The sequence below is a fragment of the Simochromis diagramma genome, unplaced genomic scaffold (assembly GCF_900408965.1).
Source record: "Simochromis diagramma unplaced genomic scaffold, fSimDia1.1 OVJJ01000302.1, whole genome shotgun sequence".
Classification (NCBI taxonomy): Eukaryota; Metazoa; Chordata; class Actinopteri; order Cichliformes; family Cichlidae; genus Simochromis; species Simochromis diagramma.
The window spans coordinates 11,448,436-11,475,394 of NW_024386792.1; the positions used below are offsets into that span (position 1 = coordinate 11,448,436).

A 26,959-nucleotide genomic window follows, 5' to 3' on the forward strand; every position below is an offset into this window, starting at 1 on the left:
TCTCAGTGGAGGGGTGAATTTCAAAAAGCAATTCTTAAGGAAGGAAAACAGGGAGAAAACGCTGAGGTATGCTAAATTACATAAGAACTGGACTGAAAATCAGTGGTAAGAGGTCTTATGAAGTGATGAAACCAATTTTTTTAAAATCATTGTTAATATGTAGAGAAGAAGTCAGGAAAAAGGTGCAACAGCGTGTACAGCCATCTGTAAAACACTATAGAGACTCTGTCATGGTTTGGGACTACAATTCAGCCACTGGTGTTGTGATCATGTCAAAATTAATGGACTTATTAACACAGAAAAGTACCATAAGAGTTTGATCCACCACGCAGGCATCTTGAAAACATCTGATTTGTAGGGGCTTCAGCATGACAGTCATTTCAAACACACTGCCAATGCACTAAAAGCATATCTGGATAGAAAAACATACAGTGGAACACTATCAGCTATGGAGCGACCTCCCTGGAGTCTGCCCCTCAACATTATTGAAGCAGTGTGGAATCATCTTGACAGAGAATGGAAGAAAAGGCATTTTCTTCCATTTCCTTTTCTTCCAGCTGCCAACATACAAAGAAGAGTTTTGGATGTCCTTCAAGAAGCCCAGAGAGCTATTCCTAAAGACTACTTACAGGAATTACAAGTTTTCCAAAGATAATTCAGGCTATGTTAAAGAGAAAAGCTGGTCATACAGAATACTAACTTAGTATTTAGTATTAACTAACTTAACTCAGGCTTACTGGAATTGTACAAACTCGTTTTTTTACACTGTTTATTGTATTTCTGTGCGTGTTTGCAGATGTTTAAAAAATTGTTGCATCTATTTTCCCAGCAAAATGTAAAGAAATGAGAGGTGGCTCAAGAGTTTTGCACAGCAGTTCATGTACACCAATGTTGCTTGAAAGCCTCTCATCATTGGAGTAATACATCTAGTGAGGAAATACCTACCGGTAATCATTTATTTATCTAAAAATGGTATAGAGTATACTGGAATCAGAATCAGACACTGAAATATCCACCAAATACATTTTAAGGTTCATTAAAATAAATTAGATTTTTGCAGCGCAGCTCCCTGTGACATGTACTGTTAACAGTACTGTGCACTGCATAAAGAGGACAGAATACATGATTCGTACCCTGTGTTTAAGAAGGTAAAGGGAGAAAAAAGCGCAAGGAATTTGCAGTTGCTTTATTTCTTTTGTGCTACATTTATTTTGAAATTCAGCACATGGAATATAATACTTCCAGGGTTATATAATTAAAAGTTAACAAAATTAGATGATAAATATGGCACATAGCTAGCATTTGCCATGAAGATACATTTAGCAGAGCATTAATGCAAAACATATTTCATTGTAAATATGAGTTCTTCAAAGCCCAGCTAACTGAAGCTACGAGCCTACATTTGCTTCACACTAACTGATATAAGTAATATACACGTACAGTATTTGCTACAACTTCGTAATATAAACACCCACCTTAACTGGCACTCTCACAACAACTGCGTACTTTTATTATCCATCCAGAGGCACATGACACATGGAGAGACAAACCAAATTGATTGCATAGAAGCATATCTGTGACAGAACAGCGCAGTCCCCTTTGTTCGAGTAGAAGGAGGTGGGCTTGATGTAAGGCCAGTCAAAGTTCCTCAGGTTCAGTGACCTTTGACAGTACCGGTCACTGAGGGCAACCAGGGCACGCACCATAGCATATTTGGCTGAGCAGCTGATGGCCGTCACTGTACGCACCTCATCGAAGTGCAGCAGGAAACAAGGGTCATCCTGAAACCAAAGAAAATTATATTTATGGAGCACCTTTAAGAATCACTGCATTTTTTTTATTGTGTTTGTTCTGTAGAAAGCTTACATTATTATAGGGCAACTAAAGCCAAATGACCATAGACCATTCATCTTTACCTTGTCCCTTGTTAGCCCACAAACATTATGTGTTTAAGCAACTGTAGAAACTTTCCAAACGATTAATTAAAATGTGAAAAATAGATAAATAACAATGTCAAATTTATTGCTGAGGGTGCCAGAGCAGGAGTAAAGATTTTAATAACATAACTCATCTAGAATTTAATAGCCAAGGAGCTTGGTATTATCTTAAATTCATTTATGATTTTATCTTAATGTATTTACACCCCTGTGTGTGTATATGGGATACATACAGTGCTTAACAAATTTATTAGACCACTTGTCATAAAAACAAGAAAGCACCAATATTTTAGAAATCTGTCAAAACGTGTTTAAAACTAAAAGTTATATTATTATTTATTAAGCAAACACAAAATTTGTTTTCACATTTTTATATTTGAAAAATGCCGGTACACTGGACTTCTGCATAACATTCAATCACTAAACCTTTTCTGTTTAGGAATGCAATCACTGTAATTTGCCATCTTAATAAAATAAAATAAAAAATTAGTGTGCTTTAATATAAATCATGAAAATAATAATAACAACAGCAATTTTAGCATTAAAAATATCATTTTCATTAAGGAGCTTGGTACTTACTGGTAGATTAAACATTCCAGAAACATAAAAAATGACATGGATAATTACAAATATTGTTAATTTAGTGCAGCTGTGGCATAAACAGAACATTATGGTGGTGGTCAAAGTGCAGTGACTTGGTGCAGCAGTTTGGTTGGTGAAAACTGTGTTTAAATGCACTTTATAAATACATTTTAATTACTTAGTTAATAGCTACTGATAAAGCAAAATGTCCACAGAATTATTATTATGCGTTCTATGTGGTCATCAAGAATGCCATCCACATACAGTTACCCAAAAGACAGTTTGTCTCTATTTTAGCCAGTTAAGAACAATGGAAGTTACAGAAGAATTTGGCTAATTACCACGTCAGGATTTCTTCCATCAATCAGGGTAAGGTCTTTCAGGGACCAGATCTCTGCCCTCCGGTAGCACTCTTGTATGCAGGAGCGTTTGGTGAAGGATCTCTTGGATGTAGACTTTAGGGGCACAGACATCTGACAGTGCACTATACATAGCTGGACTTCTTTGTTTTTTGCAACTGCAGAAAAATGGAAAAACATCACAAACAGGTGCACTGCAGCACCGGGTTTTTCATCAGCAAGCCAGCCTTATAGATTTAACACACCCTGTGTGGTGCAGGTATACACAGCTTTTAAGGAAGTAAGTTATTAAACACATTAAAAATGTACATTTTAAGGAGGAAGATATTTACTCCTGTGTAAAAATCAAACACATATTTCTGAGTCAACAATCAAGCTGTTTACCTGAGGCACAGAAAAAATGTCTTCCGTGCGATGGCTCTTCAATTTCAATGAACTCCACCAGTCTCTCTTTTGCAGGTCGAAACAAAACTCTCTGCATCTCCTCCCTCAGAAGAGACGACATCACTGGAGAGAGGGGGAGAAGAATCGGAGCGTCCCAAAAACAGCAACGGCAAGAAGGGGGACCAAAGAGAGCGAGAGAAACTCAAAAGAAAGGAATGAGATATCCCCCCCAAAAATACTGTGACACTGGAGAACCCTGGAATCCAGCAGTGGCGGGAGGGGAGGGAAGTGGTGATGCTCCCCGTGCCCAGATCTTCTGAAAGCATGCAGGGTTTGTGGGTTGGTTCTGTGTGAAATAAGCTCTTACTCTACCCACAAATGCACGCACACACACACCGTCCACTCTGGATCGGCATGGTCTGATGATGTATGTTAATCTTTGATTGAAGTGCTGCATTCATACCAACTTGCCCAGGAGGGAGTGAGTAGAAAGGGGGTAATAAAAGGCCAAGCTCTTCATCATTTGCGTTTTTATTGCTTCAATTAAGATCCATTATGTTATGACGGTTTCCTGCAAATATGGATTTCACTCTTGCATTTGTAGCTGACAAAAATATCTTAGATACTGTTTGTATATCATGGTTGGATAAGCATTTGAAATGTATATTTAGCATTAACTATATATGATCAGTAACGGGGGGGGGGGGGGCAGCTCTTTGCATATAAGATCAATGTTTTTTTGTGCATGTTCCCTGGCAGATGGAATATTAACTAACTGCGGTTCCATGTGGTTGCATGGCTCCATTGCAGCGCACATGTAACAGACGGTCTCACTTTTTTTTCTTTTTGTGGTCTTTTGGCCTCTTCTCCACTCACTCACATATAGACACTGATACATATTGTGGCAAACAGCCCAGTGTTTGTCCGTGATTAAACGGTTGTTGTGTGGGAAACGGATGTCCCACAGCACTCTGCATGGTTTCCATTACCGTGTAGTAATTCAATCTCTGACAATATGTACAAGTACAGTGAAGCACTTAAATGGGGAGATGAGGGGTGGGGAGGTGGGGGTGATTTTTATAAGCATATAAAGGAAGCTGCTCTAGTGATCATGGCTCCACAAGGTAATTTACTAGACATGCCAGGCTGTGGAGGACATCATTTTGCACCTATGAACGAATCCCAGCTGTTGACAGATTTGTCAAAACATTGTGGGAGGACTTCTCTACAGGCCAAAACCACCCCAGAATGAACCAGACCGGAGCTCTGATCCAATTTGTTAGCACTAAAAAGTGTGGCTCCATTGGATTTGTCACATTTATGAAAACAAAAATGGGTCGCTCCTCTGCTAAGTGCTTTATTGTTGTTGTTGTTGATGGTTTTTGTGGGTGTTCGCTTGAAAGGCTTTTTGCCTCTGAGATGGAAAAATGAGCGGAGAGGCAGGAAGTATAGGGAGGAAAGCAAATACATACAAGTGTTGAATCTTATGAATAACACATGAGGTTTTTTTGTACTTACTTATCATTGATTTATCCCAGTATATATGACACAGACATTGAAAAGATTCATATTTGCACATTTGCTGGGGTAATCCAAGGTTTAGAGGTTTTTTTTTTTTGGGGGGGGGGGGGGGGGGGGGTTGCAGCATGTGCTGGAATACACAAGTGCACGTAAGAAATGGAAATCATTGGGATAAAACAGCTATATTACTGTTAGAAGGTAACATGGGGGGAGTTTGGAAATGCAGGTATGCTTAATTGAACAAGACAAAGAGATAATGAATAGAATGGAACATATAGCAACAAGGATGAGGAAATCAACTATGTGATGCTGGAATCCTAAATAATGAAGGCTGGGGGGGGGAATGAAAAGAAGAAGGAATCAGCTGAAGACGCAAGGAATGAGATGCAATAAAGTTACTGAGGAACCCACAAGGTGATTGACACGAAGGGTGCAGAACAAGTGTTAAAGTGGAACGCTGGAGAAAGCAGGAAGCAAGAAGGAAGACAAAAGCAAGAAAGAAAGAAGGAACAGAACACGTTGAGTAAAGGAAACCCAGAATGTGAACGCTACAAGAAGAGATCAATTACAGAATGACTGAATCGTGCATAATATGCAGGGGTGCTGTGTGAGGGAAAAAGCAGAAAGGAGAGAAAATAATAGATAGGAAAATGTGGATAATCCTTTAAAAAGCAGATAAGGACTAATCTCAATGTACAATGAGGAAAGTGAAAGTGATGACAGAGAGGAAAGTGGAGGAGAAGTTGGAGTTCAGAAGAAGGAGCTGAGAGACTGAGAAAAATGAGCCCAGGCAGGAGGAATGAATTAATGAGATATAAGAGAGCTCAAGAAATAGTCCAATATACATGCCACATTCTATGAATTATAATTATAATAACAACAAGAGCACTCAGAGAATGCAACACCCCCGGAATAGCAAGGGCTATACTAAAACTCTTTTATGATGTCTTTCGTTTTGTGATGTTTTGATTACAGTACGATGACAACGGCTGATTATGGCTTCATTGTGACGCCCAAGGGCGTCGCATTGATCAAATAAAAAGTGTGTTGCACAGCTCTCCCCATGCCCTTTCATATGACACATTACTCAATATGGATTCTTCAAATTTGTTTTACAAGGTCAACTTTGACCTAAAATGCTAATGAAGGTCAACCCAAGTACTCATGTCTCCGAAAGGCTTCATATATTGTTGTGAGGTTTGACCCATAAAAGTGTTATTACTTATTTCCTCCTTTGCTCTGATCTTTACAGAATTTTCAACAAAATGATATCAGCTTGATCTGTTACTGGTATCTACCACTGCACAAAATTTGAAAAAATGATATCTTGAAAACTGTGGATGCTACGCTGCAAACATACAATTACATACTCCCTGCCTTCGAGGGGAGAATAAGTATTATTATTTCAACAGTTGTAACAAAAAAATTCTTAAATTTGGGATTAATAAAGCATTTATTTTGGATAAATAGAAGGTAACTCAGTTTAGCTCATTATTTTTTGTCATTTGGCTTTTTCATCAGTTCGGTTTAACGTCATCATTGTCAAATATAAAATTCCATCCATCCATCATCATCATCTTTTGCTTATCCGAGTTGCGGGGGAGAGATATAATCTCTCCAGCGTGTCCTGGGTCTCCCCCGGGGCGTCCTCATGGTGGCACATGCCCGGAACACCTCACCAAGGAGGCGCCCAGGAGGCATCCTTATCAGATGCCCGAACTACGTCAACTGGCTCCTTTCAATGTGGAGGAGCAGCAGCTCTACTCTGAGCCCCTCCTGGATGGGCTGAATTGCTTGACCTATCTCTGAGGAAGAGGCCAACCACCCTTCGGAGGAAGCGCATTTCTACCGATTGTATCCGTGATCTCATTCTTTCAGTCAGTACCCACAGCTCGTGACCATGGGCAAGGGTAGGGACGTAGATCGACCGCTAAATTGAGAGCTTTGCTTTTACACTCAGCTCCCTCTTCACCACAACGGACCGGTACAGTGTCTGCATCACGGCAGCCGCAGCATCAATCCGTCTGGCGATCTCCCACTCCCTTCTTCTTTCACTTGTGAACAAGATCCCGAGATACTTAAACTCCTCCACTTGGGGCAGGAGCTCATCCCTGACCTGGGGTGGGCACTCCAGCCTTTTCCAGCTCAGGACCATGGCCTCAGATTGATTGATTTTATGATTGTTTGCGCTGTGAAAACCATTAATGGATGATTGTTTTTATGTTATGTCTTATCATAGCATGTCGTTTTCACCCGGAGGCATTAGTGAGGAATGAGTAATGGACACAGTTACGCTGAATGAAGTCAGCGTGATTAAGAGACCATCAAACTGGTGCATTGCTCATATGGAAGAAAAGGGCAGGTGGACTAGCAGAGACTTGCAGGAAGGGAACATGATAATTGTTTAATTTAGTGGTACTTTTGGTTGTAAAATTATTAAAGTTATAAAAAAAAAGTTCCTGTTTTTTTCATGTCTCAGAATTGAAATCTTTACTCCTGTCATAGAGTTGCTCATAGAAAGGTTTTCACAGGTTTATTTCATAATTTCTTTTTGGTTTTCTTTTTTAGTTTAAAGAAAATATTGCATGTATGTATATTATGTGTGACACAATGATGGAGTGGTTAGCACTGTCACCTCAGCCAGGTTGGAAACTCAAATAATGGCTTTCATGAAATTGTGTGGGGTTTGCAAGCTCTCGCTGTGTCGGCGTGGATGATAATGTGCTTGTAGAGGAAGTGAACGGGGATGGGTTTAAATACCTGGGATAAATGATTCAAAGCAATGGACAGTGTATAACAGAGGTGAAGAAGAAAGTGCAGGCAGGATGGAGATTGTGATTGTATGGGTGATTTGTAACAAACCAAGAGGAGCATAAGTGAAAGGGAAGGTTTACAAGGTGATAGTGAGACCTTCTATGGTTTATGGTTTGTGGCACAGAAAGAAAATCAGGAGGGTGAGCAGACACGGCAGAATTGATCATTGGGACAGCTCAGTTTGAGTGGGTTGGAGACACAGTTAGAGAAAAGGCTCAGATTGTTTCTACATGTGCAGAGGAGGGATAGTGGATGTAAAATATGGAGCTGCGAGGCGAAAGTAAAGGAGGAAGACCACAGAGAAAGTTCGTGGATGTAATGAAGGAGGACATGCAGAGGGCTGGTGTGACAGAGAAGACTGCTATAGATAGGGAGGCAGATGATCTGCTGTGGTGAACCCTAAAGGGAGCAGCTGAATAAGAAAGAAAGAAACAGCAGAATAAATGCACAGAACATAGCACTGTATGAAAGTTATATATGAGTGAATGAGCTTATGGTACTGTTGGATTAAAAAAAATACTTTATTAAGTTTTAGCAAGTAACAAAGAGTCTGACACACATCCAAAAGAATGACCAGCCCACCCAACATCCCACTGCAGTCCTATTACATAGTTAGCAAATTCACAAACATAAATAAATAAATAAGTTAACTTGTCATCAATAGCCATCAAGCTAACAATCAGAGATTCTGGGATATTACCGAGTACTCCAGAAGCAAGTATTTAAAGCCAGAAGGTGGATAGTGTAGACAGAGTGACCAGACCCTCAAAAACAATTTGTCATGACTCTTTATAGTCGCTTGTAGTCTTTCATGTGGAAGAGCATTAAAGATTTCCCAGTTCCCAATGGTAACACTAGAACCTTTAATCCAGTTGAGTGAAATACACTTTCTGGCAATTAGAAGAAGCTTCTCCAGAAATCTGTAGTGTGCTACCAGTATATGCAACTCGCTAGAGGGTAGGCCTAAGAGGAAAACACCAGGATCTTTAAAAAAAAAAATAATAAAGAAGCTTATTTTAAACATTTCACTAATTTCCTTAGACATAACTTTCCAGAACCTGGAAATCAATTTAGACTCTTGTGCAAAACAACAGCGGTGATATGCAATCTGTGAACACTATTATACTGAGTCTCTTGCATATGAAGGTAGATTTGATCAGGGTTATAGCTTCCTGCCAGTCATCCTCTATTTATTCTGTGCCTAAATCCTTCCCCCACGCATGAGCAATATTTACAGCTCACATCCATCAGAAGAACAGAGAAGGAAGTAGACTAGTGAAATAAAATGTCTCCCAGTTTGGTGATATTGTTCAATTTATGGTGTGACACTTTTATATGATTTGTACTGTCTTGATAGCATCTTGTCCATAAAGACAGTAACCAGTATAGTGTAGATATCTATCACTGCAAACACATGAAATTGATGTAGAATTCCAGATTATGCCTCATAAAAAGAATTTCTAAAGCCTAAAAGCACCTTTAGAAAAAGTTAGGGGGAACCTCGACACAAAATACGGACAACGTCATGGCCGTGAATGCCTGCGATTGATTGTCGATAAAAGGGGAAACCCCTTGTCAACAGGAGGGCTGTCTTTAACCTGCTTCTGCACCCCTGTGGCGACCGTCCAATGTCACATTCACAGTTAATACCTGCAACCCAAATTACAGCCAGTAGAGATATTGTTAGTTTATCTAAATATATTATTTAAATATTGCTATCGAGGTGCTTTTAAAACGCGAGTAAACTGTGTATCTATATTTATATATCACTATTATCCAGACTGGCGTCAGCCATTTTTAAGCATTTTAAATGCCTTAATTTTTAATCGCTACCTCGGTCGCTCGGACAGTGGAGTAGTTTGTGTGGAAAAGCCACATAAAAAAACGCGGAGTCATTTCCCCTTTCGAAGATCACTCAGCGATTCCCTCAGTTTTCCCTCGGCTACTGTACTTGCAAAATAGTGCGCCCTGCTGTCTCTATTGCGCATGACTGTACGTCGTAATATGAAGTAGGCCTCCTGTTTTTCTCCCCAACCCGAAGTCCTCCTGGCCCCCACCACCTCGCTGCAACGCTCACAAGTAAGCAAAACACGGAGGCTGCTCTCGATTATTCGTCAAGGTAAGGGTTTTTAATGCATACGCGAAGCTGGTGGCGGTTACCGATCGTGAAATAGCACGGCAGCCGTGGTTTGTAGACGGTGTTTTCGGCGTGCGGAAGCGGTCGGACTGCAGAGCAGGCTTCGGGACTGTTTCCGCACGCTTGAGGGAGAGCAAGGCCCAGTGACCCACATTTGGAGCAGCCAGTGTCTATGTGTAAGAGTGGGCGAGCGCGTGCGCGTATCCTTGCCAGTGTGTGTGTGTGTGTGAGCCCGCGCGCGTGTGCCCGGGCACAGTGTATGTATGTGTGTATGTACATCTGCCGCGAAAATGTTTCCACCGTCGTTGGTTTTATAGATGTGTCTCCGCGGTGGATAGGCATGTTTTTGTCGGCTTACGCGAGGACCTTGCCCCGCGCGGATGTTCATGCGCGGCGTTTGAGGACCCGACGGTAATATTTTAGATTATTTCATCTTCAGTGTCAGTTGTTGCGTGACAGCTTCGGGCTCGGCGCCAGCTTGCTATGATAGACATATTTTTCCTCTTGTTTATTTTTGACAAACGTGAAATGCTTTACCCGTGAGTGTCATTCAGTGTTTTCGGAGTGTGAGCATGAGGAAACTGGGGCAGTAAGAGCATTAAATCTCTGAGTTAAATTGGCAGTTTTCGGTAGCAAGCTTAGTTAGCCTGCTAGCTAGCTATATGGGTTGCTCTCTTTTAGGTTGTATAACTAACACCTGTGGCATTAGATTGTATATGTTAAACGCTAGCTTGCCTTATCTTATGGCTCGTTGCTGTTTTGGGAGACGGAAAAACATTCGGTCATGTTGCTCATATGAGAGTTAATTCATTGGGAATGGTTTACAACGCCTTCGTCCAATGAAGAAGCTCAGTTTAACGAGGCTTCACTTATTGGCCATGAAAAGAACACCAAGTGCAGGTCAGCATCCCGAAATATAGCCTCGGGACCACCAGTGTGATCTCCTTATGATGGTTTTATACACACGAGGGAGATATGAGAGAGCATCTCCTCTAGTATGCTGTCCATAGTTGTTAGTGTAGTCTTCGTGACCTCTCTGCCCACACTTATATACAGCAAAATCCTCTTAGAAGGCGTTGATTAAGTGGTGGTCTGTTGTCCCTGTGACGGTGGGACTACTTGACGAGTTTGGAAGCGACTCCTATAGACTAATCTTTTAAGCCTTTAGCAAATGCTGAAATTGATTATTCGACTCTTGTGCATGAGTTTGCTTGTTGAAAAAAGTACTAACACTCACAAGTTATTGCTGTTCAGTTGTGGTGCTGGTTGGTGTTAATGTAAAGAGTAAATCTTTAGACTGTTGTTTTTAATAAAAAAAGAAAACACACACTGAGCATTGATGCGAAGACTAGATTGGTCATAACAGTTTGAGAATCAAAACAACAGAACTGTTGATTAACAGGAAAACAATCAGCAACTACTCTGATAAGTCATCACCAGTCATTTTTCATGGCAAAATGCCAAGGTTATATTGGGTCCAGCACCTCAATTGTGATCATATATCTCTGTAAAATGATTGGACTGTTGCTGAGATAATGGGGTATTTGTTGTTAATTTTTTATATGAAAGTAGTATTAAATCCCTTTTACTTTTAACCGTTTCTTAGACAGAGCAGACTTGTTTTTGGCGTTTTAGTGGTATGACAAATCTATGTGTAAATGCTGATTACTTGCAGCTCAGGTTTCCTGTTTTGTACTTTGCAGCAACTAACATCTGCATTTTTCAGGTGACTTCTAGAATTTCTGTGCATGGTAAACAGTGGGTGTATGTTTGTGTTGCAGGTGAGGTGTGGTTTGCACACACAAGATTTGTCAGCAACTCAAAGGCTGCGATCTCAAACAGCTAATTATACCAACAAGTGACATTCCAGAAGGTAAGTTACATGATGTAAAACTATTGTAAGTGCAGAAGTAAATTTCATTTCAAGGTATTTTTTCTGTATTGATTTATGTTATTCACACTTTGAAGATGCTGTCGCATGTTATACTGTAATTTAATAATCTTAATTCATAAAATACATTTATGTCCATAATGTATATTGTACCAAAATTAAAAGGAAGAAACTGATTTTAAAGGGGGGAAAAAAGAATAAATAAAAATAAATCTTGGTTTAAGAAATTGCAGACAGTGCACTAGGAGATGGTTATTATGTTTCCAAACTCTCTGGTTGGTCTCCCCATGACCATTAGTTTCTGCTCTGATTTCTCCAGCAGGTTTGCTTGACCACCATGTCCTTCCTGTGGCCTGGTGCCCTCTCATGACCCCAATGACATCAGCTCCACTTTTGACCCCAAACCCCTTCTACAACCCCCTGAGAAAATACGTTAACTGAGCACGTGCATAGGCTGCAGTGAGGTGAGAAGTTAATACACAGACACACAGATTTAATCTGGTGCATGGAAAAGTGTTTATTAAATGTCAGAAATTATTATTATTTAGTGTGTGCATGCATGTATGGAGATGTAACTGTGTTTTTAAAAAGAAAGGAACTAGTTAAGAGAAAATATATGATCTGCAAATGTTATGGTTAGAAAAGGGACTACCCTTTCAGGCTTTCACTTCAAAGCCCCATTTAGTGCCTTCATATACAATATGAAAAATAACTAGGAGTTAAACTAATAAACTACCTGCTCTTTTTGTCTCAACAGGTGGTCTTCCAAATGCCTACCTCACGCCTAAAGAACAAATCACTGCAGCCACAGCCCTGATTAGCAGCCACCATGACATCAAGCATAGGGTATAATGCTGCACACAATACCTCAAAATGTTGTGTCTGCTGTATACAGAATATGTTCATAGTCACATGTACAAAATCACAAAATATATGTATGTAACATCTGGCTCAAAAATTAAAACTCATTATTTTAACTCTTTATATTTCTTTACTTTTGAAAGAATATTTTTTCATTTAAAGAAAGAAAGTTATGGATAGCATTTATGAGTCCCCATCAAATTATTTTTTTGACCCACATTAATTGAAACGTAGTCAAGAAACACACCCTATTACACAAATGCGCTTAATCTTCTTGGCAAACAAAACACATTCCTTCTACATCTCTCTCTCTCTCTCTCTCTCTCTCTCTCTCTCTCTCTCTCTCTCTCTCTCTCTCTCTCTCTCTCTCTCTCTCTCCCGTTTCTGTGTAACCCAAAAATAAACCTGTACAATAGGAATTCTCTCATTAGCCAACATCACTCATTGGTTATTATTAACAATGCATACCTGCCTTCAAGGCCACCGCACATGCAGCAAAACGTAAACAAGTAAGTCTTGAAAGCTGTGAATGGCTGTAAATATGTTTGCTTTCTTCCTTCTTTAGGGATGATTGTAGCATCTTTGATGGGTTGATGGAAGAAGATGAAAAGGACAAAGCGAAACGGTAAGATAAACATGCTGGAGAGGAGATTAGTCTAGTATGGACTTAAAAAAGTCATAGAATATTGATTAAACATGAGTTAGTACATTTTTGTTAATACACAGTGTCAGAGCTGACTTTGTCCTAATGCCATTCACACAACAGTCATTCTGCCTTGACTTTCACATAACCAGGGTCACTTATGATAAAGTTACATTACTGTTTTTTTTAAAGGTTGTGCCCAGTCAAAACACTGGATGAAAACAGAACCAAATAAAATGTCTTAAACCTTCTATTTCAAAACTATTTTTGCTTGCAGCGTGTCCCGTAACAAGTCTGAGAAGAGACGGCGAGACCAGTTCAATGTCCTCATCAAGGAACTCGGCACAATGTTGCCTGGCAACACTAGAAAGATGGACAAGTCCACCATCCTGCAGAAAAGCATCGACTTCCTGTGTAAACACAAAGGTCAGAGCTTTCTGCCGTGCTCGTCTCACTTCCTGTTTTTGCTGAACACCTCACAGGGTGGATGTTTTTTGTATATTTAGCTTGATCATTCCGATTTAGCCACACTTATCAGGGTTTTCTCACCTTCATCACTAGAAAGTGAAAGCATGTTTTTATTGCCTTTTTATGAGACATTGGTGCTGTAATTTTACATTACAAAATGGTAACTATTTGAACCAGTTGTGTATTTTTGACCTAACAAGTTATTCTTAAAGTAAATCTACCTTTATGTCTTTTAATAATTATAAGGGTTTCAGCAGTTTTAACTTTTTATGAATACTGATATTGTGTTTATGTTAAATTATTTCATCACTGTATATAGGTCAATGATCCTTTTGTTTTTATCTAGTGTCATTGACTTGCAAGATAATAAAATACCAGCTTCCGCCTAGTATGTTTTTAACTGTCTTGTTTTCATACTGGACATAGCAGTCTCAAAACATTTTTCCACCCAGTTGTTTACTGTTAACTTTATGCTGTTTTTGTTGTCTTTTTACATGCCCTCACCTCTCGTGCTCTTATTCTTCCTCGACGTTTTCCACTATGTCTGTATTAAGTTCTGACTGAATTCTCTGTCCTTCACCAGAGATTGCAGCTCAGTCTGAGTCGAGTGAGATCAGGCAAGACTGGAAGCCTCCATTTCTTAGCAATGAGGAATTCACCCAGCTCATGCTGGAGGTCAGAAATCTTAGGTTTCGTTCTGTAATCCTGTTTGTTGTGTAAAAACACAGGCACTTGACCCACAGTTGTATTAATGCAGTGGTCAGTGTCACCTCATTTTGTACAGTATAGTTATATCTGAAGTTAATTATTTAAGTTTGTCCTTATGGGATTTGACACTTTTTTTTTTTTTTTTTTTTTTAAAACAGGCTCTTGATGGGTTCTTTATAGCAATAATGACTGATGGCAACATCCTCTACGTGTCTGAGAGTGTCACTTCACTACTAGAACACCTCCCGGTAAATCACCTCCCCCTGCAACCGTGTCTGTATTAGTCATACACTTTATTATAACAAAAGCTTTCATAGGATCTTTTGTGTGGTTCAGATTAAACATGTCAGGCTGACCAGTGTGTACTGAAAAGGGCTTGTCTTCATTTGTATTCTTCTTGAATGTGTGTGTGGGTGTTTTATTAGGCGGATTTGGTGGACCAGAACCTGTTAAACTTCCTGCCGGTTGGGGAACACTCCGAAGTGTACAAGGCTCTGTCCACACACCCCTCTGAGCTAGAGAACCTTAGCACTGATTACCTAAAGTGTGAGTAACACACCGTCATCTTGTACCATAAAACCTGCTTATTTGAAATGATGTGGTTTACAATTTTTTTTTTTTTTTGTATGTCTGATGATTAAACAGGATTATTTATTATTATCAGATTAAAAATGCTCACAAGTAAAAGTATTTCTCAAATAAATTGATAAATAAATAATGTTAAAAATGATTCAAATTTCAAAAACGTTACCATAGTGTGAAGACACGGCTTGTCAGAGTGAAGCTGCTGGACTGGACATGAACTTTGTGGAGCACATGAACAGCATGTTTTTACAAGCAGTTGTATTTTTTTTTTCCTTGGTAATTATAATCTCTTTTTCTTTTTTGTCTCCAGCTAAGAATCACATGGAGTTCTGCTGTCATATGCTGCGAGGGGCCATTGACCCCAAAGAATCCCCTGTTTATGAATATGTTAAGTTCATCGGCAACTTCAAGTCTCTCAATAACGGTATGTCCCTCGCACTGCATGTGAGGAATTTCAGAAGATGTTTTTTTTTGTTTGTTTGTTTGTTTTTTTTTTAAATACTATTTTCCAAACAAGCTTGCATGTATAGATACAAACTATTATTAAACTTGTGTGTTAAACCCATTAAATGTTAAAGTCAAAAAGTGGAAAATAAGCATATTTTTAAGATATCAATCATTTACTAGCCTAGAAAGATATTATTCTGTGTACTGCTCTGTGAACCACATTTTATATTCTTTGACATGCTGAGTAAGTAACACTGTTGTGCAGTTCCCAATGTGACTAGGAACGGTCTGGCAGGGGTGTTACAGCGGTCGCTACAACCTGCCTTTGATGACCAGGTGTGCTTTGTAGCCACGGTCCGGCTAGCTAAGCCTCAGTTTATCAAGGTATTATTCAGACATGAACTGACTTTACTCATTAGACTGTCATGTATTTATTTGTCAATTAGCTATTAATTATCTCTCAAAACATCTAATTTTCACAATTTTATTTTCATAGGAAATGTGTACGGTGGAGGAGCCCAATGAAGAGTTCACATCGAGACACAGTCTAGAATGGAAATTCCTCTTTTTAGACCATCGGTAGGCAGATCTAGTTCTTCTCCTGTATACTCAATCACAACGGGTTGTTGGGTGGTTGAGTTGCACCCACATGGCTGCTGTCTTATATAGATGGCTGAAACACACATTCACACACTTTATGATTGGTCAGTTTAGCAAATGTGAGACTTTATTCATGCATCTAACCTCTTAAGTTCTGTCTTCATTCATTATTGACAAATTTAAATGTGAACTAGAGGATAGTACGGTCTTTTTCCAGGTCACAGTTCAAATATGTTTCATTTCAGTTCTTCACAAACTGTGTTCTTGTTCTTCAATTTATTTCTCCATTGAGATCTTCCTCCACACTTCTAGTTTCACTTTTCAGGACACCAGAAGTTAAGAAATCATAGAAAATAAATAAACAAATCATAAATAAAATAAATGAGGGCGGCACGGTGGTTAGCACCGTTGCTGCACAGCAAGAAGGTCCTGAGTTCAATTCCACCATCAGGCCGGGGTCTTTCTGTGTGGAGTTTGCATGTCCTCCTCGTGTTTGCGTGGGTTCTCCTCTCCGGGTACTCCGGCTTCCTCCCACAGTCCAAAAACATGCAGTTAGTGGGGATAGGTTAATTGGTCAATCTAAATTGCCCATAGGTGTGAATCTGTGAGTGAATGTGAATGCGACTGGTTGTTTGTGTCTCTATGTGTTAGCCCTGCGACAGACTGGCGACCTGTCCAGGGTGTACCCCGCCTCTCGCCCTATGAAAGCTGGGATAGGCTCCAGCACCCCCCGCGACCCTGGAAAGGATAAGCGGAAGCGAATGGATGGATAAATAAAATAAATAAATGTACATGAAAATAAAGCATTTCTCTAGAAAAAGTATCCGTTCAGCAATTTTACATCAGAGTAAGAAAATTCTTTTACCTTTTACAGAGCGCCACCAATTATAGGCTACCTGCCTTTTGAGGTTTTGGGGACATCAGGGTACGACTATTACCATGTGGACGACCTGGAGACGCTAGCGAAATGTCACGAACACTGTGAGCACTTACTTTAAGTCAAACTAGCAAAAATCTTTTGTAAACGCCTTTTTCTGAGTGTTTTTGGTAACATCTTTGGCTTTTTCTGCCCCGCTTCTGTTCAGTAATGCAATATGGTAAAGGGAAGTCATGCTACTACCGTTTCCTGACGAAAGGTCAACAGTGGATCTGGCTGCAGACACACTACTACATCACCTACCATCAATGGAACTCTCGACCTGAGTTTATTGTCTGCACGCACACAGTAGTCAGGTACAAGTATGTTTATTTTATTCCCCTTTTCCATAAAAATGTTACTGAAGATTGCTGATCACTGGACTTTTTTAGGAACGATGTTGAGTTTGTGTTAACAAAAGACTCTTTATGTATCTATTTTTATGTTTTTATTGGTCAACCATCTTCTCAAACCCCCCCCCCCTTTTTTTTTCTTTTGGTCTAAAATGCAGCTATGCAGAGGTGAGGGCAGAACAGCGCAGAGAGCTTGGCATCGAGGAGGCAAATCCAGAAGTCACTGCAGATAAGGTGAGAAATAAATAAAACATGTAGCACAGTCCTTATAATTACAAACATAATTACAGGAGTAAAATTGAGTCTAAAAACAATGTTGTGGTAGAAGTTGTTGCGTAAGACTAACTGAAACGGATGAAAGCAAAAATACTGGAAATATATTACATATTGAAGTACAATATTCAGCTTCATTAGGAGCTGTTACAATGTTAGATTATGAAATTTATGCTTCAGATTTTCTGCTGGTACCTCAATTACCTTTTAGGCCTGTAATTTCCACTTGTATGCACTCCATTAGATACAATGGATAGGCTTTCTTGTTTTTTAAATCTTTGGTATTTTCTTATTTTTCCAGAGTCAAGACTCTGGCTCAGAGTCACAGCTCAATACGTCCAGCCTGAAGGAGGCACTGGAGCGATTTGACCACAGTAGAACACCTTCGACTTCCTCGCGGAGTTCCCGCAAGTCCTCATCGCATGTGTCTGACAACACCTGCACTTGTAAGGACACCCACAGTTGCACAAGTAATGTGACATACACTGACATACTGTTAAGGGGAGGTGGTGACATATCCTCTCTGTATTAAAATTCAGTGGCTAACTCCTGTAGTAAAGTGATATCATCTAAAAATAACCATTGACCACCAATTACTTTCTCTGCAGCGACAGCTCCCAAGTTACACATGGACACGGCCACGCCCCCTCGGCAATCATTAGCATCCACCATGGAGATGACATCACAGCGCCGGTCATCTATCAGCAGCCAGGTGAGACAGGACACAGCTGGCTAATGCATAGAAAATCCTTACAAAAACTACTTCTGGCCATAACTAACACAGAAATCGGTCAAGAAAACACTGTTTTCTTTTTTGTTTTATGGATTGGCATATCTGGTTCCTGGTGGAACTTTTGTGCTTGACTATTTCCTGAAGCTTTCTTACATAATCTGAGCACTAAGCGCAGACAAACGCTTCCGACTTCAAGAACAGTGTTAATTCTGCTGACTAATAAATAATAAGTAAAGTGCTATACAAATGCAGGCCATTTACTATTTTAATAATTTTCATCATAGTTTTTGTCAACAACCTGTTTCTCCCTGACGAAAACAAAATCACTAAAATAAAAACGAATGCACGAGGATAAAAACTGCGATGAAATCTACGGACACTTGTACCAACGAATAAAAACGAGATGAAAATGTTCTGAGAGGCGGGGCGAGTTTTGGAAGTGATCCTGTCAGTATTCTCTGTGTACATCAAGGTTGGATGCACAGAATTTGATCTGCCCTCAACAAACAGGGTGTGGAGGAAGCTCCCATGCCTCTGTTTCTCATGAAAACACGACAAAATTTAGAGCAGACATATGGACACATTTCGCTTTTTAAGTTTGGAAAAATAAGATGCTTTGTAAACCTTGTGGAGTAAAAACACAAACTTTTACACTTTATATTTTAGGCAAATAAATCAACTTCACATTTAGGTTTTGATAATCTTGTGATATGTAGTTGACTAAAACTTAGATCCCTAAATTATAACTAAAACTTAATGACTCTTCAGGCAAAAATTCAAAAAAAATTGCTGTCATAAAAACACTTGTTAAAGACAGAGAGCTAAACCAGAGTTACAGTGAAGGCCAGAAAGAGCATCACTGGGGAAATTATAAAGCATCTTTTCAGCTGCTTAAAGTCTGGGCTGTACATAACCTGTACGCGAGTTTAAATTTCCATTATATCACATTATGTTGAATGTGACCTGATTTTACCACCATAATTTTCAATACATGTAATCAAATTTCTCAGCTACAGTTTTGATTTCAAACTTCAATGGAGAGCAACGGGCAAGGTTAATATGCTGATGAGGTTTCAGTAGGCCAGCGGTTAGCATCAAGACAGTACTGCAGTGTTAGCTGGGATGGTGAGAGGTTCATTGTTTTGCATCTTCACTTCAACAATCTTTCAATCAAAAGTACATAATTACCATAAAATCTGTGTTTTTCAACTTACTAAAGTTGGTGTGCTTTGAATGGGCGTTAAGCGGCGTCAAAACTCAGAGACGTGCGTCACACTGTTGCCTCACAGCAAGAAAGTTCCTGGTTTAAACCTCAGCTAGGGACTTTCTGTGTGGAGTGTGCATATTTTCTCTGTTCCTGTGTGGGTTTCCTCCGGGTAGTCTGGCTTCCTCTCACACTCCAAAAACATGAATACTAGGTTAACTGTTATTCTAAATTTTCCTGTGTAGATGTATGTATCTGTAAAATTAGAAAAACACTATATAAATGCAAGTGTATTTCAGTTTTAAGTCTTGAACATGTGCATATAAAGTGGTGTAATACAATGGAAAATTCATGCCTGTAATCATAGTTTTTGTTTTCATTATATTTGCAGTCTATGAGCTCTCAGACTACAGGGCAGAGTGTAGCTCCTGGTATGATCAATCAGCAGCAACAACAACAACAACAACAACAGCAGCAGCAGCAGCAGCAGCAGCAACAACAACAACAACAGCAGCTCCAGACAAATGTGCAGGTGAGACATAATTATGTGGAGAAGAGCTCAAATGGTTTGTTGACAACAGGTTAATTGGTGACAAACGTTTTTTTCAAATGCTTGTATAATGTGGACTCTGAGGTCTTGGACCTTGTGGCATTTAATTAACTGTGCAACCCAACTATGGAGTTCGATTAGCCAGTGTATCCTAATTGCATACACATTGCACAGCTTGTTCTTTTTCTCTCCGTCTGCAGCCGGTGATGGAGTTCTCAGCGCAGGTGAATGCCATGCAGCACTTAAAGGAACAGCTGGAGCAGAGGACCAGAATGATCCAGGCTAACATTCAGCGGCAGCAGGAGGAGCTCAGACACATCCAGGAGCAGCTGCAGAGAGTCCAGGGGCAGGGTATACAGGTAGGCTGTAGATGCGTATGCAAGATTACTTTTAGGTCAGCACTGCTTTATGACATAAAAGCCTTTTCTTACAGTAGGTGTGTTTAAGTCCACTTTACTCAGTGTCTATTTATATCTCTAGTGTAACTTACCTTGTGTCATCCTCTATTACTTTGCTTTATTTCTCTCTATTCATAACTCTTTCTCTGTCTTCATGTCGAAGTTAACATCTGTATATTGAGAAAATGGTGTGTATGACTGCACCTAGTGTTTACAGCAAAATAAAATTAATTATAACAATAAACCAACAGGGTGGATTCTGTTCACAGGATACAGATAGAGCCAAGAAGTAGTGTTGATGTAATATTTTCCACATGTGGGGAAAAAAAAAAAATCACTTAATCGAACAAGAAATGTGACCTCTGTTCAGACCAAGTAGGTGAATTGTGCTGTACCTGGTTTTGCTTGACCTAGATCAGGACTGGAATCCTGCATGCATTATATATTTCTTCTATTCATAGAAAACAGTAAACTGCCATCTCCTGATTGTGTAAAGATAATTTATTTCTGTTGATTATTCTGTTGTCACGCACAGATCTGGTAAAAGTAACACACACATTGTAAATCTCCTTACTATCTGAATGTGGCCTGACGTTTCATGTGTCCATTCTAACAGATGTTGCTGCAGCAGCAGGGTGGACCCATGAATGTACAGCTTCCTCAAGTAGGATCAGTCCAGCAGACAACTACGTTGACCAATCAGGTCCAGCAAACAACAATTAACCCCGTCCATTCGGGAACACAGCAGCTCACCATCCAGCAGCAGGCTCCTCCCACTCAACAGAGCTTACAACAGCAGACCAACACCCTTGCGCAGGTGCGATACCGGCAGACACACGCAAGCAGACAGGCTATGGAAATACTATGAAAATGGTTTTGAAAGTTCAGATCAGATGAAAATGTTTGTCTGTTTCCTTTGCATGTCCATGATTTTGTCATTTCCTTTTAATCTCAGAAGTTGCCTGTGTGTGCATGTAGTCTTCTTTCAGCTTTCTCTGTGAACAATAATCTTACCTAAATTTGGGACAGTATTAGTCACTTTTATGCAGATATTACAGTGCTATGCTGTGAGGATAAAATGTTAAAATCTCATGCTGTTTGCATTTTTAATAATGTGACACTTTAGGGGTCACTCAGTGATAGTGGAGGCTTTCATTAAACCCCGCCTTTCGTCTGAATAGACACAGTTTAAATTTCCATGTTGTGAATTATTGATTATCTCATGCAATTTTGAAGTCAGCTCAAAATGGTGAGTGTGACAGCAGCAAGACATTTCACTGATTTCATTTTTGTGTCTCAAAGTTAGAAGACAGAAAACTTACGAAAAACCACTTTGACTTACATGCTGATTTATTTTGTGTTATGTGTAAATTTCACACATGACAGCATAAAAGTGGGGAAAGTGAAACTGGAGAACGAATCCACAGAAAATCTTTAAATAATCTTGTTAATGCTTCGTTAATTTAAAAGACAATGTCATGGCCTCTGCTGTTGCTCCTCTGTAGCCCCAGCGTCAGACTCAGCAAGCTTCTCAGCCTCAGCCTCAGCCCCAACCTCAACCCCAGACCCAGGGCTCTGTATCTGCTCCTTTATACAACACAATGATGATTTCCCAGCCAGGACAGCCAAATGTGCTGCAGATCAGCACCAGCCTGCCACAGAATAACACCCAGCAAGGCACAGCTGTGGCCACTTTCACCCAGGACCGACAAATCCGGTTAGTGCAGAACAATCGAACCTGATTCCCATTATAATGACAATCTGACAGTTTGTACATTTGAAAAGCTGATATTTACTATGATGGATAAATATATCTATTTCTTTCTCCAGCTTCCCAGCAGGGCAGCAGCTTGTGACCAAGCTCGTGACAGCTCCAATGCATGCATGTGGTGCAGTCATGGTTCCCACTTCTATGTTTATGGGGCAGGTGGTTACTGCATACAACCCATTTGGGAGCCAGCAGGTAAACACAGTTTGAATTAAGTCTGTTTCTTTTGTTTTGCCTCTCTCTGTCTTAGATCAAAACTATTTGGAGTGAAGCCCATTTAAATGATTATATCTGAGCCACTCAGGGCTGACAAACTGCTCCTGGCATAGTAAAATGTGTGTTCTTTAATGCTTGGTGCAATGATTCTGGCACAGTAGCTTTGAAAATGCTCATTAGCAATAATTTTCTAGGTGTTTGTAACTGAAATGAAAAGGGGAGGGGAAAAAAAGACTAGTTAACGCAACAGTGTGGTTCTGGAAGTAGTTAACGGAGAGATTCAGGATGATAGAAAAAGTATTTTGGGTTTAAAAAAAAAAAATAGCATAACCCTTTTAATAATTAATTGAAACCCAAAAGCACGCTTGAAAAACCAAAGACTTGCAGGTTGTTGGGTAATTACTTAAATAGTGAAAAAATGGCACACATCTTAATAATTGATAACGATAAAACTAAGAGTAGCTGCTCATTCACCCTGAAAGCAGTGAGTGAGTGAACTTTTTAATTCATTTTTATTCCTTTACCTCAACATATTCCCTTTGTTAACCCTCTGTACCACTTCAGCAAGGGGGGCAGACCCAAACGCTGACTCTGCAGCCGGCCCAAGCACCTCAAGGACAACCAGACGGCCAAAACCAGACAGCTGTAGTGGCACAAAGCAACCAGCAGGGGCAGCAGCAACAACAGCAATTCCTACAGGTATCACTAGAGGGCAGAAGATGTCATTGATTTAAAATATTGTAGAGGCATGGTATGATAGGATAGCATTCATGTTTAATTTTACTGTACAGATATTTCATTTTTATGATATTGCGAATAATTATGAAATTATATGAAGTGTGTCTTAAGTGTACGGAGTGTCATTTACACTTGTAAATGTTGGAGACTTTCAGTGACACTAGAGAATGAGCAGAGGGAGAAGAATTTCCTTCATTGTCTAATATCATTGCATTGTCTTGCTGCCAGGGCCCTCGTCTTCTCCACAACAACCAGTCTACGCAGCTGATCCTGCAGGCAGCTTTCCCACTCCAACAGCAGGGAACCTTCACCCAGGCAACACATCCACAGCAGCAACAACAACTGCAGCAACAACAACAACAACCGCAGCAACAGCAGCAACAACAATCTCACCACCAGAGGCACCAGCAGCAGCTTAAACCACAGCCCCAGAAACAGCAGAAAGCCCCGTCATCGCACAGGACTGACGCTGTCAGCAGCCAACAGCAGTGAAGCGAGGAGGGGAGTGTGTACAGCGAGAACATGTGGGGAATTGGAACTCTTAAGGGATTGTTGCATACGTTTGTTTTTTTTGTTTGTTTGTTTTTTCCCCCCCGAAATCGTTCCTTCATCTGAAAGAAACAAATCATAGGAAAGAGGAAAATGAGTCCACAAGGAACTCACCAAAAGACTGTCACCATGGCAACAGGATGGATTCAAATCCCCATTTCCTCTCATGAGAAGCGGTGTTGTGAGGGAAGCTTCAGTTTCTGTGAAAACCTGAATTAATTACTTTATGGTCACTTTTTTTTGTTTTTTGTTTTTTTTCTGAGAAGCGTGTCAAAGCGAACTGGCCTTGTACAGATTTACTGTATGATACAAACAAAAACTTGTAAATATCCACCATAGCCTAACAGAAAACAGAAATGTAGTATTTTATATGATTGCATGGAAAAAATAACTGTGTAAGCTTTTATTAGTTGCTTAAAAAAAAACGTAAAAAAAAAAACAACATAACTTTTTACTTTGGTCAAGTGTGGTCAAAGATGGAGCACTGACTCCTCTTAGACCTCCCCACCCTACCACCACCACCACCACCACCCCTCCCAGGAAAAAAAAAAATTAAGTCCAGAACAAGGTTTTAAAGTTCTGAGTGTTTTAAAAAATGGTTGGGCTTGGGTGTTTTTTGTGGAAGTTGTTTTTTGAACACTGTCTCTGAGACAAAAAAAGGCTCTCTTTCTAATTACAGATCATGTTTGGCAAGAAACTAGATTACAGTTTAACTGTATTATTTACAGGATAATTACTGTACATATGACGGGTTTAGTGATTCCAAGTGCCAATAACATAGTCAAAATTTTTTTTACTTTAAATTTCAAACAGACTATTCAAAGGCATATATTTTCCAACAAGATATTACCCCTATTAAAATTAATGCGTGTGTATATAGTAGGGATTATTTTTTAAAAGTAAAAGAGCCCTATATGTAACAAAACAGTATATCCTCAAGCTCCTCAACTTTAGCACTTAACGTGGTTGTGTACGATAAATCACTGTCGACCCTGTTGTTTGTAATCTGTTGTGTGATTCTTTGAGCTAATGAGTGTTTCTGAGAAAACAATCTTTGTGTGAATGAGTGAACAAGAGTGTCTGTGGCTTGTGTGTGTGTGTGTGTGTGTTGCCCCTTGTGTCTTACAATAATTGACTTAGTAAAGGGTTTGAAGTTGTTGGATGGTACTTGTATTCTCAGGAATGTGGAAAGTTTTTGCTTCTGCCTCAGTCTGGAACCAGACCAGAAGGATTAGACAGTGATGCTGCAAAGACCATAGGAAGAAGATTCATAAAGGAAGTGGTGACTGAATCAAATTTGCCCCAGATTTCTTTAGAGCCTTCGTTGTTTATTTATCAAAGCATATAAAAATATGCTGGTGGGTTTTGGGGTTTTTTTTGTTGTTTTTGTGGGGGTAGATGTTGAGACGCAGTAGAGCAGAATTGCAGAGAAATCCTTCTGTTGTCACTCTTATTGGAATACGCTAACCTCACGCTACCCAAGCATCTGAATTTCAGCTCACTATCTTAAGGTCTCCTGTATCATCAGTGTTTCATCCTTCTTCCTAGGCCTCAGAAAACCTCATGCAGTCCAGTTCACTTGACTCTCGGTTCTCAAATAGCAGTCAAAAACCAGGACAGGGTCCCGCTCCACTTTAATTGGTTTGGGCTCAGCCTGTGTACTTCAGTGATTAAGCCATATCATACAGAAAAGCCTTGGTTTGGAGGAAGTGAAATGTTGGCAAAGGAGCATTTAGAATGTGTTCTGTCTCAGAGTGTAGTAAAATTGTGCATGTGGGTTTGTGTGAATATAACATCTCCTGTCCTTGATCCTACATCTTATATCACTTGGGGGTCAGTATTTCTTTCCCCTGGCGATAGCCAATCAGTTCTTGCGTTGCAGTATAAAGGAATTGTAATTTTCAAGGAACGTCTGCTCTCGTTGGGCGCAGTATTGTGCGAGCCCGTGTGTGGGACAGCTCAACTTGAATATGTTTGTGTGATTGAGTCTGTGTGCATGTTAGCTGTCGCTTTATCCCAGTATATTTTCATGCACAGAAGTGTGACTGGAAAGTGGTTATTAGGCATTGCAGAGCACTGGTCACCTGCCAGGCTAAAGAAGATGGGTACTGTTATTGTTCTGCAATAACAGACTGCTCACAGTGACTCTAGTACTATCTGACAAGTCTCAAATGTTAACCCTTGGACATAAGCTTAATTTAGACTAAATTGCTGTTAGCGGGGATAAAACCTCATTTCTTGTTTTCCCCCATACAAATAAGGAATAGTGGCGAGATTACACAGTGAGGGCTTTAATATTTGAATCAGGTCTTCCACTCGTCTCACATTAATTGTTTGTCCTGTATAGATTAGTGTGTTTGTGCGTGCGTGCGTTTTAAGGCATCTCTAAAGGGTAATGAAATGTTTATAGTTTGTGTCACTGATACCCAGCCCAAAGAATGTAATGGTGTTTTAAAGAGACTAATGGATGTTGTAACTGTGCGCCTGTTTGACAGGCTTTATGATGAAGGAAATGGAGGGGTGTGAACGAAACTCACAATTCACTGCAAGAATCCAGAACTTACAATCTGAATTTCAGTCTATTGTAAAAGAACCTCTGAATGTTTCACCATTACAGACTTTATTGGTTTGCAGCAATATGTTTCTGACAACATCTTGGTTGGGAAAAGGGTTCAAAATCTCTTCAAAGTTGAGGTCTAGGATATTTGATACGGGACGCCATTGACAAGACGGCGAGCTCCCCCTTCCACACAGATACACAGGTCACCTTTCCACTACACCGTTTGGTTCTAAACAGTTCTAGATCTAGTATAATACTGTACACATACAAAGTTAAAAACACCAGTATTCAGTGTAAAAACGGTGCTATGCTAACCTGTACTGTATGTATTTCTATCCCTTCTTCTGCTCTTGAACTGTGCTCCTTTATCTACCCCAAAGTCAGATGTAATCAATATTTTGAAGCAAAATGTTTGCTAACATTATTATTATAATCCCCTCTTCTCCCATCTTGGTCAATTTGAAAATAAAAACAGTTGCAAATATTAAATGTGACATGTGTGTTGTACTCAGTTTTTAAGCCAGTGATGGCCTTCCTTTTGACCCACAGTAAAGTACACTTATTGCCGGTCGTTTACCTTCACATGCATATGAACTTCTTAATCCATAAGGTTTAAATATGATGTCGGCCCACCCTTTGCAGCTCTAATAGCTTCATGTCTTCTGGAAAGGCTTTTTACAAGGTTTAGGAGTTCGTCTATGGGAATTTTTGGCCTTTCTTTCAGAAGTGCATTTGTGAGGTCAGAAAATGAATGTTGGATGAGA

General features: G+C 39.7%; 2 protein-coding genes across 8 annotated transcripts; one reads left to right on the top strand and one right to left on the bottom strand.

The window, feature by feature from the left end:
• Positions 1-1,194: 1,194 nt before the first annotated feature.
• On the bottom strand, positions 1,195-3,559 carry si:dkey-245p14.4 (uncharacterized protein LOC563576 homolog). Its single transcript, XM_040023629.1, has 3 exons — positions 3,263-3,559; positions 2,861-3,036; positions 1,195-1,781 (listed from the first exon to the last, which is right to left on the bottom strand). Exons 1-3 carry the CDS (start codon positions 3,381-3,383, stop codon positions 1,512-1,514), a joined length of 567 nt encoding a protein of 188 aa, XP_039879563.1. The 5' UTR covers positions 3,384-3,559; the 3' UTR covers positions 1,195-1,511.
• A 6,010-nt stretch (positions 3,560-9,569) lies between these two features.
• clockb (clock circadian regulator b) lies at positions 9,570-26,689 on the top strand. 7 transcript variants are annotated; one of them, XM_040024459.1, is made up of 25 exons: positions 9,603-9,716; positions 11,516-11,607; positions 11,945-12,089; positions 12,383-12,471; positions 13,052-13,111; positions 13,407-13,555; positions 14,181-14,272; positions 14,464-14,553; positions 14,731-14,851; positions 15,201-15,314; positions 15,603-15,721; positions 15,834-15,916; positions 16,812-16,918; positions 17,023-17,170; positions 17,365-17,440; positions 17,781-17,925; positions 18,088-18,191; positions 19,808-19,870; positions 19,901-19,948; positions 20,167-20,325; positions 20,981-21,181; positions 21,870-22,081; positions 22,195-22,327; positions 22,913-23,047; positions 23,315-26,689. In XM_040024459.1, the coding sequence occupies exons 4-25, from the start codon at positions 12,455-12,457 to the stop codon at positions 23,576-23,578; spliced, it is 2,640 nt and encodes an 879-aa protein (XP_039880393.1). In that variant the 5' UTR covers positions 9,603-9,716; positions 11,516-11,607; positions 11,945-12,089; positions 12,383-12,454; the 3' UTR covers positions 23,579-26,689. The 7 variants fall into 7 exon arrangements, with proteins under 7 accessions (XP_039880389.1, XP_039880392.1, XP_039880393.1 ...); XM_040024455.1 differs by having other exon boundaries at positions 9,570-9,676; positions 19,808-19,948; XM_040024458.1 differs by having other exon boundaries at positions 9,570-9,676; positions 11,948-12,089; positions 19,808-19,948.
• The last annotated feature ends 270 nt before the right edge of the window (positions 26,690-26,959 follow it).